The 15838-nt window shown below is 33.8% G+C and overlaps 1 protein-coding gene across 4 annotated transcripts in view; it reads right to left on the bottom strand.

Annotated features, from left to right (window-relative positions):
* Positions 1-15838, bottom strand: part of LOC123537972 (dipeptidyl peptidase 4-like) — a 242045-nt gene that overhangs the window by 160459 nt on the left and 65748 nt on the right. Inside the window, exon 1 of one of the 4 annotated variants that reach the window (XM_053529931.1) lies at positions 5197-5735. The exons of the other annotated variants lie outside the window; for them this stretch is intronic. Coding sequence (XP_053385906.1) covers positions 5197-5379 — 183 coding nt within the window. The 5' untranslated portion in view covers positions 5380-5735. Of the gene's footprint in view, positions 1-5196; positions 5736-15838 lie in introns of those variants that run through there. 4 annotated transcript variants of the gene reach the window in all.

Below are 15838 nucleotides of genomic sequence, written 5' to 3'. Positions count from 1 at the left end.
GACAAAGCCACTGCTGTAATGCCGACCTTTTGTGTTCACATGGGATCCGTTGTCCAATTGGAGGTAAAACAAGCAAATAAACATATTTTTCTGTCAGCAGTTTTTATAAGTATTTTTAAGAACAATTAGAACAATTACTAGGATGAACAAATTATGCAAGTAAAACTTATGTACGACAAATAAAATCATCACTGAATATTGTAAAATAACATTCTTACGATTGCTCGCTTATGTCATCAACAAATGATATGCTATAATTATGTTAAAATATGTTAAGTGTGCTGTGTGATTAAAAACAATCATTATATATATGTCGTTACATGTCCGTTCATATGTGCAAATCAACAAGAAAAAATATTTGGAGATTGTGCCATATTATTTTCAGTCACTAGCGGTGTTTCATCCAAGGTAACGTATGGTTTGCCCTCATGTGTGTCCGACGGTCTGTGACAACAATGTGGTTGTTATGGCAACAATAATCCAAAAATATAGCAAAAGTGGATTCTGCTATAAAACAAAATATACAAGATTGTTTTCATGAGCATATGTTCATAGAAAGAGAACAATATTCACGCTATTTTTTTTGCCTCTTCATCTATTAGTAATTTTCTGTCATAATTGCCATACAAGATTAAATGATATATAAAACGATAAAGGAAGAATCATTGTACACATCAAACGATAGGGTCACCTTTTTACTTATTAATCGTCATATGTCTGCAAAGGGGTAATCATAAATGAGCCGCGCCATGAGAAAACCAACATAGTGGGTTTGCGACCAGCACGGATCAAGACCAGCCTGCGCATCCGCGCAGTCTGGTCAGGATCCATGCTGTTCGCTTTCAAAGCCTATAGCAATTAGAGAAACCGTTAGCGAACAGCATGGATCCTGACCAGACTGCGCGGATGCGCAGGCTGGTCTGGATCCATGCTGGTCGCAAACCCACTATGTTGGTTTTCCCATGGCACGGCTCAAATCATGTTCCTGTTTTAACGATGCCGAAAACATAAAAATAAATCTTTGTATGATTACCTTTAAGTATGTGTTAGTCTTCAAGAAGAGGATTCTTTTCTCATCCTTTTGACGTCTTTCAGTTCTTTCAACGTATATGTACGAAGTAACAGAATTACGATTAAGTCGGTGTATAGGGGCGTTAGGAGTGTTCATCACTTTTCATGAACAGACTAGTAAAACTGAATCTGCAATCATTCCACTTGGTTGGGTCTATGCTTCCCTATGATCTTCCTGTTTATAATATTCATATGAGCCGTGCCATGGGAAAACCAACATAGTGGCTTTGCGACCAGCATGGATCCAGACCAGCCTGCGCATCCGCGCAGTCTGGTCAGGATCCATGCTGTTCGCTAACAGTTTCTCTAATAGCAATAGGCTTTGAAAGCGAACAGCATGGATCCTGACCAGACTGCGCGGATGCGCAGGCTGGTCTGGATCCATGCTGGTCGCAAAGTCACTATGTTGGTTTTCTCATGGCACGGCTCATATATTTTATATTACTGTAATTCTTCACTTTGTCAGGATTTGTATGTGTATATAGTATGCGATATTTGAAATGGAATTTTCGTTTCCGCAGTGTAACTAGATCACAGAACAAAACTTAAAGTGTTTCATGTTATTACAAATAACGTTGTAAATAATGAAAAAAAAACTAGGTATATTGTTTACAACATCTAATTCACTTAATCTTCAATTTTGTTTTCTCTCAGAAAAGCAATGCAGCCATTGTCAGTGGTATTTACTTGCTTTTATTTCTAAATATTTATTCAATCAACACTTTTGTAAAACAGATGCCTCTTATACAAACAAAGCCACGTACTGCATATTTCATCCGCTTCTGAAATCAAACAAGTTTGTTGGTGTAAACAATTCCGCATAGAACGCCATAATAAAATACAGACTGGAAATAAACAGCACTTTTACTTTGTATTTCTTAGAAGGTGAACAATGATTGATCATATTCTGAAGTTTACTTTGGGCAACAAGCAAGATGTTTGTTGGTTTTAGATATACTTCGAAATTGGTAAAATACAAGAAAGGCATACTATTACTATTTCTTTTGTTGTGAGTTAGTTTTATTCGGCGTAAATTATTTTTATGTATTGAATTACGTAATCATGCGTCACTACTATCAACTTATGTCATAAAATACTCCTTTCAATGCCACTGCTATGTAAGAAATTCAACGAGAACATGCATTTGTGGATTTTAAGTTTTAATGGCACACCTGTTAGGACTTTAATTTGATTGAAGTGATATTATTTCATGGAATGCAAAAATGCTTATTGTTTTTATCGTGCATCTTATCCTTGGTTTTTTTTTCAGCATACGAAACCTTTTGTGATATGTAACATATAATAAATAATTAATACTGGTATCTGCGATGTTTGTTACTGTTTTAAAATGTACTACAGATTTCCCACAACTTAAAACATTATTATATCTCTTAAGGATGTACTAGCGTTTTTTTTTTCAGGATATCCGCCATTTTGAAAAATGTTTCTTCGAATATTGCTTTCTAACAAAAGTTTTGCGAAGAATTAATGCTAAATAATTAAAATATGGCTAATAGTGTACCATTTAACCAAATATATTATTCTTTTTGCGAAAAAAAAATTTTCACCCTTATTTTTGGCTGGCATTTGCCTAAAATTGACGTAATATTTACAATGGTGTAGGGATAGGTAAATTCAAATATCTATTAAAGTAGATCAGATTTGGTTTTGATATTTTTCTGACTGATACATATAATGTTAAGCTATAAACAAAATAAAAGTTTTCAAGATAGCACTTTACATTATCTAGAAAATATAAATTAAAACAAAAAGAACAAAAAATATAAAAATTCACCACTTTTTAACAGTTTTTTCTTAATAAATCTCTTAGATGCACGGTGACCCCAAATTTTTTTCTATCCATTTTGAAGCATTTTTGTGCGTTATTAATGCTGCAAAATATTTTGAAAATCTTAACGTAAGAATTTATTTTGTAGATATAAATACGTTTTTTTCCATAGAAAATAAAGTGGGTGGGGTAATTATGTCAACATGTAAAAATTAAAGAGATTTGTTAGTGACATTTATGCTTATATAATACTGACATCACCATATATTCATATTAACCTGTAAGACCTGAAATCCCTATAAGATTAAGTAGGATGTTATATGTTTTATAAAGTACCAACTTTTTTTCAATTTTACAAAATTTCAGAAATGCGTAAACAGTGGGTAGAGAAAATACCCTATAAAATTAAAACGAGTTCGGTGACCTAAGTTTTTTTCTGCTCTTGTTTGTCTTAGAAACTAATGTTCTTCAAGCTCACAGGGTATGAAAAAATTCTTAACGTTAGAAAAAATTCGCTCGTACATCCTTAAGCAAACAATTATGAAAATAATTCCTGTCTCAAAATCAAATCTGTTTTGACTTGTGTTAAATCTCCTTAACTAGTGTTGATATTTCATTGATCTAATACATCTAGATTCCTGAGTTGTTGTTACTGTGTGTATGACTGTAAAGCACTTTATCAATTTAAAAGTGCATTTATGTCATAAATTTCTATCTATCTAACCAGAGACAAGACAATACAGGGAATAATTTTTACCCAAATCTGTTAAATATAATTTCACTTAAAGTGTTTAATACAACGAAATGCAACAAACACTTTTAATGCCTTTATATTCAACAATATAAAAGATCTATGCATATTTATTTGTACAGTCACATCGTTCCATTTACGGAACCGATACTGCAAGAAGGAAACATCTCGATACATTTTGCTTTGTAGTGACGTAGAACATATTAATGAATGAAAGAGAAGTAGGAATCACAGCAATGTAGCCACTACTTAAGAAACTTTTCAGACGCATTGCTTATCTTAATTATTCCCTCGCAACCCTTGAAATATGTCTGCGTATTTACAAGCAGCATAAAACATTGCTGCGTCGTCTGACTTCTTTTATAATGAACGTATCACGAGTGAAATAGTTTATAAAGCCAAAGTATGTGGTCGCGCATTTTACTCTCCGCCAAGGCATTAATTTAGTACCGAGGGCGAGTTTACTCAGACTTATTCTCTTGTATCAGAGATAGGTCTAGATCTTCTGCTATTGCCGGTTATTGGTCTTTACGGCTACAAAATGTATACATTTTTAAGTACCACAGCATCATACTGAAAATTGTGGAAAGTGATGTTATCACTTTTAAACAAAACAAAATCATTCCACATGTAATATTCATATACATATATAAATTCTTACTGTCGTAACATAAGTTAGATTGTACTGAAATCGTGTTCAACACGTACTTAACAATATTTAAACTTAACACCCCAGGGTCGCTTTGGGCATTTTGTTATATTCTAAGAAGATAACCATTCAAATAAAAAGCAATCATTTTACTTTCATACTGCAAGGAATTTATGTTAAGCATAATACTTCCATCCCCGTTATGTTTTAAATGAGAATATGCCCTTTAAGGACATTACAGTTTTAATTTTTCTTTTCTTTCTCCTAACTACCTCGACGCAATTCTGTTACGTAATTAGTATACTTTTTTGTATTTGTTTCCATGCCAACGCCAGTAGCTTTGGCTACATTTAAGCAAGCTTATTGGAATTGATTTAAATATATCTTAAGCTAATATGCATTTATACCCATTAGCCTAGATACATATATTAAGCGACTCGGCTTTAAGGGATTTCCATTTATTATCTATGAAAACCAAACATCATATTCCTTAAATGGTTTGATATGCAACAAGAATAATTAAAACAAAATGAATATTCCATATCATTTTTCCAACGATGCCGTTCCCACGAAAGTTTCGAATCTTTGTTGGGGATAAAAGAAACATTCACAAACTTTATGGATAAACAAAACGTGTCAATATCGATGATAAAAGTAACAAAGCCAAATATAATGCGTGCACCCGTCTTCGTGTTATTAGATACCGTCTAATGTGGAAAAAATAACTGTACGTGTTATAAAAATGGAGTTTCAAACAAGTTCGTGCAATTATCACAACCAATTGTTCTTCTTTATTAAATCATATTGGCGATCTTTTCATTTGTTTTCATAAGGAAGTGTATTTATGACATAAAAACTTTACAGCGTGATATTTCTTAAAACATATTATGGTGATGGATTACTTGTCTAAATATGAAATGACTTATGTGTACTTACATCAATATCGACAATCTCTTTAGTATATTTATTCCGAATTTGCACAATACTGGTTTCCTTTATTTTTCTGGTTGTTAAATTATAATGTATTCTTTTCTCGTTGGCGTACTTGATTGGTTTAGAAAAAAGTTCACTATTCTTGAGATGCCTATGAAAGGAAGCAGTTTCACGGAATCTTCCCATCACAGAATATTGCAAGATATTATCTTTCTATTTCTTCCCGTGTATCCATGTTTATTGAGAATATTTTCCAGCCAGCATGAAATAGTACACAGCATAAAATGGCTAAGAATATCACAATTTTAATTGTTCAACAATAGTTAACATCTTAACAAAACAGCAGATTTATGTAAAGTCAACATATCGTCTAGTTTTCCTGATACAAAATGTACTTGCCCATTATTAATACACTTTATATATATATTAATAGTCAATGAAAAAAGAAATATTGTTTCAAACAACCTAGTATTAATTCTGCTTTATACACATTTATTCCAGGTAAAACCAAAATTGTATAGAACGTTCTTAATGATTACTTCATTAAAGTTTACCGATACAAATGGAACTGAGAGGAAACTAAACGATCAGATACAGCGCACATTTACATTACGTCGTCTGGAAAATGCTCGATGTCTAAAGCAATACTTAACCATCTATGATGTATGGGCGACTGAAAGTAGCATTGCTTGTGATCGGTCATTCAAAGCTCCAAATAATTATGTTAAATATCAGGCGGTTGATATCTGCATTTAATAACTCCATGTGTTGTAGGGATGTTTTATTTATTGGAATTCAAATCCACACAGTTTTAGACGCAAACAACGCCCTCTAGCACAGTCTTAAGCAGAACTCTATTATCCATGAACATCGTTTGGACTCTATGATTATAAATATAACAACACTTAGACTGTTGAACAAAACTGGAGATAGACGTTGACACAGATGAATGCTTCCGAGTCCAGAGCGGAAGAATGAGAACTCTGTATTGGAGAAACGTATGAATAAACGTATAAATTCATGCTCTTCTATTATATAAAGTGATTCAAAGAAAGTAATGTTCATAGTTCATTTTATTTCGTTTCCTCTATTGTATCAAGAGTACGATGTTCAAGAATTTAATCTGACCCTGGCTGTAGGTGTGGGTGATACTCCTGAAACTGCTTTGCGCTAACACAACAGAGCCTCGCTACCAATTCAATAGTTTTCCACGACCCACACCTACATCAAATGAAACATTTTGTGTTATGCTTATTGGATTCAGGCAGTTTCTGGTCGCCTATTTGATACTATTTTCTCTGTTCTAATGGGATAGGGAAAATTACATCATTTTTATTTCATACTTACTTAGTAAACATTTTCTTTGCAATTATTATTTTAAACAGAAAATCCTTTCTTATAGTTCTTGTTTACTTTCAAGTCGGTCTTATTTCAGGTACATGTGATCTTCACTATTGCCAAGGGAGTTAATTCTAATTTCACAGTACGACACCATACATGTTACAGCGCTTCCTGTGAAAGTGTAAAATATACTCGTATTTTGAAAGTGTAAAATATACTCGTATTTTGGATCTTTATAATGTTTTAATATTTTCTGAAGTTCGACATTTACAAATGTTATAATGTAAGATTTAAAAAAAAATGGCAAGCTAATTTCGTCAAATATTTGGGCGGCAAGCAATTATTTGCCAATTTTACCCGTAAAAAAGAGGGCAATTAAAAAGAATCATCTGATTCCAGAATAAAGTGTAATACGTAATAAGCTGTAAAAGTACGTCGTACACGTTTCCTGTAGGTAGCGCTGAACATCTTTGTTCTCCCAAAAATCAAATACGGCGACACCTAATATAACGCGAAAATATTAACAAGCAGTATAATGTTAAGGCGGCCACGTAAATAATCACTGTTTATGTGCTAATGGCATATCTGTTGCCTTGGTTACTTTCAATTACCATCCGTTCAACAACAAAAAAAAAAAGACTCAAAACGATTTTGTCCTAATAAGAAACTTAATTGGAATCTAATTTAACACTTTTGATCTTGGGAAACTGTAATTGTTTATTTCATATTTGGAAACAGTTATCTGAAAATGAACAGACATTGAAGGTCATATTTTAAATTAAAGAAAGTTATTAAGATAGCAAGCGTGGCGCTTTTTATCGATGTTATAAGTCTGAGAGATTAAGACTTAGAAGCAAGAAACATCAATTTGCCGAGTGTGGTTATCGTGGTGTGAAATTGTATTTTTATGGCTCTGTACAAATTTGAATTTAAATGGATTTATCATAAAGTAATGATGGATATTTTTATATCGAGATGATCGTGAGTTCTGTGTGCTACACATTTTGAAGTTCGTTTTTGACTTAAGATTGTAACATTGTTGTAATTTAGAGAAATAAGGTAAACAAAGGATAGTGAACAGTCTGCTCACCAATAGAGGCAGGATTTACGCCTCTGGCTAATTTAATGATATAACTGTTATAGTGTGTTGTGTAGCTTGTATAAATAGCCTGTGATCTAAATATTTAATCTTTAATCTTATGATGGCAAATTTGATTGTAGAACTTGAGCCCACGTTAATGGATGATAACACTGAAGTGAAGGTGCCTGTCTCTGTAAGCTCGGAAGAGCAAGACTTTTTGTCGCAACATAAAGATACTGTAAAGTCTGTACCTTCAGCTGAGTTGACCTATAGTAGTGTTAATGAATACCACAAACTAGTAACTTTATATCGTGATTTTCCGAAAGAAATGTTTATTACCCAGCTTCTAAGAATCTATGCGTCTAGTGAACCTGACTTAGAGAGAGTCCGGCTGGAATATTTCGAAGTCCTTAAACAGGAACACGATGACTTTCCGTTTGGTCTGCAGGCTGAGCTGAAACGTAGAGTTTTTACGCGTAAAGGCGATCCAGTGATTGTTAAACTTGCTCAGGACATATATAATATTATAGCTGTTGCTGAAGGGGAAGACTATGTGATATTACGTGATATGATTAGCACATCAAGAGCCCGAGCAGCATCAGTGGCGGCGGCTCCAACGGTGGCGGAGGTACCGAGTAAATCAGTTCCTAGTCGGACTTCCATAACATGTCAGTGTGCAAATGAAGTGGCCTTGTTGAAAGACACTGTTTCAACGTTACAAGCAGGACTACTGTTGCTGAAGCAGTCACTTCATGCAAGTGACTTACTTAGAACAGAGCAAATGAACTATGTTAAGGCAGTGTTAGGGAGCATTAAGGTGGATATACTTGAAACTGGCCAACAAGTGCGCAGGTGTATGCTAGAGACTGAATTAAAACTTTGTGATCAGAAAAGGGGACTTGAAGATCAAGTCAAGGACATTGAAACACGGGTCAGTGGCCTTGAGACATTTATTGACACAAACAACTTACTGTCGGTATCACGCGCTCAATATAACACTTTGTTCCAGGTTCAAGATGATAATAGTAGCCCGCAGAATGACGACTTGTACAATGAACCTACCGAGTTTGATACACTCGGCAATGTTAATTCACCTAGAAGGCATACTATTTGTACGTACGGTGATGCAGTTGACGTTATTCCTCAATTTTCTTCACAAAATGAAATACCCAATGATCAGGAAGTACATAACTTGTCGGGATGTGATGCGGTGAAAGCCGCATCACGGGCACGAGTAGAAAACACACCGGTAACGCCTCAAACTTCAGAGTCTCCTTCTACCACAGATTATCAGCGTCCAATTCCGGTGCGTATAACACGGAGAACTCATGAATGCGAAAATAGTACTTTTGACTTTCGGCATCCTAAACGGAAAAGAACAAAGCACTTTTGTGTGCTTGGTTTTAAGAAATCACTAAATATTGACAGACTTCACAAATTTGTTTCCATGGGTGGCTTCCATACCCAGGAAACTGAATCTGATCAAAGGCCCAAAGTCTTCACTATTCGGACATTTCCTATGCGCAGGTCGCCAAATAAAGTTATTGTACGCCTAAATGTCGCAGCAGATCAAAATGCAAATCTTGTAATGCGAGAAGGTTTCTGGCCAAAGCATGTTAGCTGTTCACCGTGGAAATCGCGGGAAGCCCTTCGGACGTCTCACAGTAATTTGAACGCTGATTTGTCTAATGGAATGAAGCGTAACAGTCAACGTGCATTGTCAAACACAAATTCTCAGAATGAGAGTTTTTTCCACGAAAACAGATTTTATACACTTAGTGAACAACTTGATTAAGACTGCATCTGTGTGCATTAAGGAAATTATGAACTTAACTTAACCGTCCTTAATAATGACCCTGAATTTATTGACATGGAACGCAACCGGACTTATGTCGAGTGCGTCTTATCTTAGTGAGATATTAACGAAGAAATCAATAGATATCTGCGGTATATCTGAACACTGGCTTTTTTCGCACAATTTGTTCTTTTTTGATAGCATTATTAGCGATTATAATTACCATGCAGTCTGTGACAATGATTTAAAAACTTATTATAGTAGAAAAGTAGGTAAAGGTGGTGTTGGTATCATGTGGAATAAGAAATATGACCACTGTGTTCTACCATTAAGTATTGACGATGACCATATTGTTGGCATTCAAATACAGATAGATTCTAGTCAGTATATATTTATATTTCAGGTTTACATGCCATGCACGAATCATCCTACAAGAGTGTATATTGATTATATAGAAAAACTGTATGATATATATAATATGTATTCTGCAAATGGTATTACCATTTTCATGGGTGATTTTAACTCAAAATGTACTGCTAGCAGCCTAAATGGTCGTGATTTACATTTTGTAAAATTTTTGTCTGATTGTAATCTTTGCGCTGTAAATACGTTACCCACATGTCAAGGCGCAAAATACAGTTATGTGTCGTATGACAATATCTATAGCACTCTTATTGATTACATTTGTGTGCCGTTAGAGGTATTAGACTTAATGGCCCATTGTGAAATTGTTGATGACCACAGTTTAAATGTCTCCAGGCACAGACCTGTTTTTATGTCTATACAATTATATATTGACTTTGAAAATGTAATATATAATGATTACAACGTACACTGGAAAAAAGCGAGCAGTACTGATATCAAACAGTATCAGGCATTGTTGTCGTCTGATAGCGACTTTGTTAATCTTGGAACATGCGTTTTAGACAAAGAGGGCATTGCAAAAGCGTACACAATATTAACAGAGAAACTGAAAGATAGCGCAATACAGTCCCTACCTAGGAAGTGTTTCAAGCCATTCTTAAAGCCATATTGGACTCAAGAGTTGTCGAATTACCATAAGGAGATGCAGTTATTTCGTCAAAATTGGTGTAGAGAAGGAAGACCGCGAGATAAAAACAATATTCATTACAAACAATATAAGGCCGCAAAAGGTACATTTAGGTCCATGCATAGAAAAAGTGTAGAAAACTATTTAGCGTTAATGGACAAAGAACTAGACAAGACAGCTGAAGTAGATAGCGGGCAGTTCTGGAAAATAGTAAATTCTAGGAAAAAGAAGTCTCAGTCTAAAATGGCAGACGGCATAAAATTCCAAGATCGTGTGATCAGAGACAGAAAAGGCTTAACGGAACAATGGGGATTGTATTTTCAAGCTCTATATGCGCCCGCTGAATCGCCGGAGTTCAGCGAAGAGTGGAAACAAACTGTTAACACAGTTGTTCAACAAACGTTCAATAACATCGCTACCGACCCACATGTGAGGGTATTGCCAGAGGTTGTAACAGCAGCCATTGAGACATTACCGACTGGGAAAGCTAGCGGTGATGATAATATATGCTATGAACACTTAATTTTGGCAAAACACGTTGTGTCAAGTGTGTTAGCAAACGTATTTACATACATGTTACGTCTCGGATACATACCAGACTCATTAAAACGTGGGATAATTATAACTCTGCATAAAGGTGGCAAGAAACGGAAAGATGACCCCAATAATTATCGCGCTATTACCTTGTCATCTGTAATATTAAAACTTTTTGAAATTATATTGATGTACAGATGCAAAGAGACATTAATAGACAGTTTAAGTATACAACAGGGTGGATTTCAGGATAAACTAGGATGTATTATGACTTCTTTTATATTACGCGAGTGTGTCTTTTTTTCACGCGAGAATTCGTCAAAAGTGTATGTATGTTACCTAGACGGAAAACAAGCGTTTGACAATGTATGGCATCATGGCTTATTTTACAAATTGATTGAGAGTGAAATTGATGAAACATCTTTAATTGCTTTTAAAGAACTATACAAAAATGTTTCCAGCTATGTAAAATATAAGGGTCTGAATTCGCCAATATTCCCGGTGCTACAAGGAACCCGACAAGGCGGGAAAAGTTCGCCTCTGCTTTATTTGGTTTTCATTAACGGTCTCATTAAACAGCTTGAGGGCAGTGGCTATGGTTTGTGTATGTTTAATATGAATGTTTGTGCCCCAACAGTTGCTGATGACATGGTACTTGTGTCTTACTCGAAGTTTGGAATTGACCGGATGCTGGCTATATGTTATAGTTATTCATGTCAGTGGAGATTCAAATATAATGCCAATAAATGTGGTGTTATAGTCTTTAATGAGTCTGGAAGCGAAAGGACAAGAACTGATAGAATATTTAAACTTGGGGATGAAATAGTCCAGGAAAGAGAATACTATACCCATCTAGGACTTGTATCTGACAAGTTTCTATCAATAAATAGATGTATACAAGATGCTTGTATCAAACTTCGGGGAACGTTTCTTAATATCTCAAATTGCGGAATTCACCCTGTAGCAATAAACCCAATTACGACCAGAACAATATATCAATCAGTTGTAATTCCAAAAGCATTATATGGATGTGAATTATGGTCCTTATATTCTACCTCTGATATACTTAATCTAGAACGTGCACACAGGTTTTGTGTAAAATCCATGCAACAACTCAATAAATTTACCAACACTGGCTTCGCCCTGTGTGCTATATCCCTTGACTCGATAGAAACATTTATTAACTTTAGAAAACTCCAATTTTTCGGGCAACTGTGTCGCTTGCCGTGTAGATACCTTGCAAAACGAGTGTTTGTTCATAGGTTAACGAGGTTTATGAATTTTGACAAACAGATATACGGTTTCATACCAGACTTATACAGACTTATTCAAAAATACGATTTAGTGAAGTTTTTGCAGGAATTCGTAGAGTCAGGATTCTTTCCATCGAAGTACGCGTGGAAGTCAATATTATATAAAGTTGTCATTGTAAAGGAGAAAAGACTGCTTGCTGAACATCTAGTATCAATCAGACCAGAGTTACACAATGTCATTGACCTGGAAAATCCGTGCATACTGTGGTGTATAGCTAGGACTAACCCTTAACTTATGTCCATGTGTACTTTGCTTATTAAAACAATTGGTGTAAGATTGTCAAAGACTTTTGTACAGCGTTGTAAAAATGCAGCCTGCTATGTGAAGACTTGATAACTCACTTAATATGTTTCTGTCATGAAAATCATAATCAACATACTTGCCTTTGGGATGCTGTCATCTCAGCCTGCGACTTAGATACATTAAGTCAAATGTTTACAATGAGCCCGTATGAACAATCGTGGTTCTTTATACAACTATCTACAGACAATAATAAATGCAGTTTGAAAAATTATCAAATTGCAAGAGTTCTACAGAAGGTGTTGATCTGACCATGTATATGTTAAGGTACAGATGATTTTATGAAACAAGGTGAATTTTTTTTTTTTTTTTTTTTTTTTTTTTTTTTTTTTTTTTTTGTGCTGACATTTGATAGATTGTACCATGTACACTTAATTTTGCATATACTGTATTTCGTATACCCGTAACTTTGCATATGCTGCCTATCGTGTCTCATTAACCTCACACATATTATACCATATGCTCTTAACTTTGCATTTATTATACTATATACTCGTTAATTTGCATATTCGAAACAGTTTGTCCTAAACGTTGCATTTGTTGTGTCAAAGACTCTAATTTTACATGAACTGTTACCATTTCTCAATCGTTTTTGATTATATAATTAGTGCGAGTAAGGATATATCATATACGTGTTGTTTCCGTTCGTTCATCTTGTGTTTTAGTTTCGACAAGATTGTTCTATTTGGAAATTACAGTATATAGCCAGTTACACAGTCTTTAAGTATGGTTACTAGGGGCTTGCTTTTAATCTCTCTTTCGAAAAAGACAAGCCTTTGCTGGTATATCATACGATAATGCTTACATCACTAGTAAGTAGTACCTTAAAATTTGTATTATTTAATATAGGTAAATGGTGGACATTGTTTTATGCACTTCCTAGTCAAATATGGCTCTTATCATTGAATATACACGTATTATAGAGAAATCTTAAGTTTTAATGCATGCAGTTACATTAACGAAAAGAGTATACCATGTTAGCATAGTTTATGATGGTTGTACTTTCTTATGTTAATTATGGTATAATATGCATATTTGTGTTACTATGTTTGTAGAGTTGATGCTTAACTGAAGCATATAATGCTGTTTGTATCTAAAATGATATATATATTCACGTATAATATGTACATAATGTTTAAATGTTTACATGTAAATTTCCTGATATATGTCTACCTGTATATATGTTATGCTCTTCAAGAATGGAGGAAATAAAAGAATCTATCTATAACTTTCAATTACCATCCGTTCAACAACAAAAAAAAAAGACTCAAAACGATTTTGTCCTAATAAGAAACTTAATTGGAATCTAATTTAACACTTTTGATCTTGGGAAACTGTAATTGTTTATTTCATATTTGGAAACAGTTATCTGAAAATGAACAGACATTGAAGGTCATATTTTAAATTAAAGAAAGTTATTAAGATAGCAAGCGTGGCGCTTTTTATCGATGTTATAAGTCTGAGAGATTAAGACTTAGAAGCAAGAAACATCAATTTGCCGAGACAGCATTTGTAACATACTCATATATTGAAATTGTCAGGTTTATGCAGAGTTCCATACAAGTAATGTGTACAAAGTAAATAACGGCAGAAAAAAAGAAGAAAATTCAGCACCTGAAAGTTTGAGTCTCATTTTCATTGTATGTGTTTTTACTTCTACATTAACAAATGTGAGGATATTACTTTATACTCGTACATGTCTACTAATTATATTGTTTGCTGAGATAATGATATTTATTTGGCGTATCTTGAGTAACAATGATTTGTATGAATCTGACTGGGTAGGAGAAAACCCACCATTACGTCTTTCCCTGAAGTGGACCTATTCATTCCCTTTTCCTTTTTTTTTACATTTTGACTTTAAGAAATAAATTCCAACAAAAAAGTCTTGAGAAAAATAATTTTCAAGTTTTTTTATTCACTTCCATTGGTCTGGTCTACAACTATCGTATGTTTGAAATTAATAGAAACACTCTGATTACTGAAGATTTCAAACAAACAATTGATTTTATGTTCTCTCTTTCTATTGCAAAATTAATATTAATTTACAAAACTTGGAGTGATCTCATCAATGTATGTTAAATGTTTTGCATGCGTTTATCTAATTTAATCTAGTAAATTTTGGAGATCTCAGTGATGTCAAAGATTACGTGGGAAGTTGCTTAGATTCCGTTATCTTCTATCAGTCTATATCTCTACTGACAGAACAACAAATATTTATGTAGTGTATTAGATAGACGACCTAATCAGGGTAATAGTATAAGTTAACATTATGTGGGAGGTTACTCAGATTTTGTCAACTTCCATCTATTACGTCGCCACTGACAGGTCTGTAAATATTTCCCTAGCAGATTTGATCAATGACTTAATCATTACAGAAGTATAGGTTAATATTCCAATCCTATCGACATAATTTCACGTATATCTGCTGGATATAAATATCTTGGTAATAATGTTCTGAGATATTACCTAATAACGTAATGGATTTGAGCAATACATTTTACAGAACATTGAAAGATAAAGATTAAAATAAACTTGCACATTGGTAAACATTTTTTTTCCAATATCAAAGCCAAACGCAAATGTAGCGAAGCGAACGTAATGATGTTCAATATTTGCCCACAGACTGCATAACAGTATTTACAACATATGGTCTGAGCAAAATAGAATTTGAGAAATTGTCAAACATTTAAGCAACATAACAGACATTGTTATTCTGAAACAGTAAAACATAATTAACTTTTAGGAACTTTAAACAAAGTCGGATTAAGGGTAAACAAAATATAACTTAAAATAAATACAATGGATTACAAAGTAAGCGTCTCCTACATCTGTTTTCTGTTGAAGAAGTGTGCATGAATAATTCTAGTACATGTTTAAAAACGATGTTTAAAACCATATTCACTACCAGCACACCAGAACAACTGATGAAGTACTCAGATTTTACATATTTTGCTAGACAAACCATTTTTTTCCAAAAAGTCATTGACTAATAAATTAAAGTCATTTTACGGTATTATTAGTTTTGACTCGAAATGACTCGCTACACCTGATTTCGGGTGTTTTGTTAGCATCTTCAGTATAAAATATTAACCATTTCTTTTTATTATATTATAAAATTGATATCGCACAAGAGATGGATAAACGATTAGTTAATATTAATATATTCTATCAAGTACCAACCGTTTAAAAAATATGTCAATTCTATTCATCGATCCTAACTGTCTAC

This window comes from Mercenaria mercenaria, chromosome 18 (genome assembly GCF_021730395.1).
Source record: "Mercenaria mercenaria strain notata chromosome 18, MADL_Memer_1, whole genome shotgun sequence".
NCBI classification, from domain to species: domain Eukaryota; kingdom Metazoa; phylum Mollusca; class Bivalvia; order Venerida; family Veneridae; genus Mercenaria; species Mercenaria mercenaria.
Note: the sequence above shows the minus strand (reverse complement) of the source record. Positions and strands in the feature narration are given on the sequence as shown.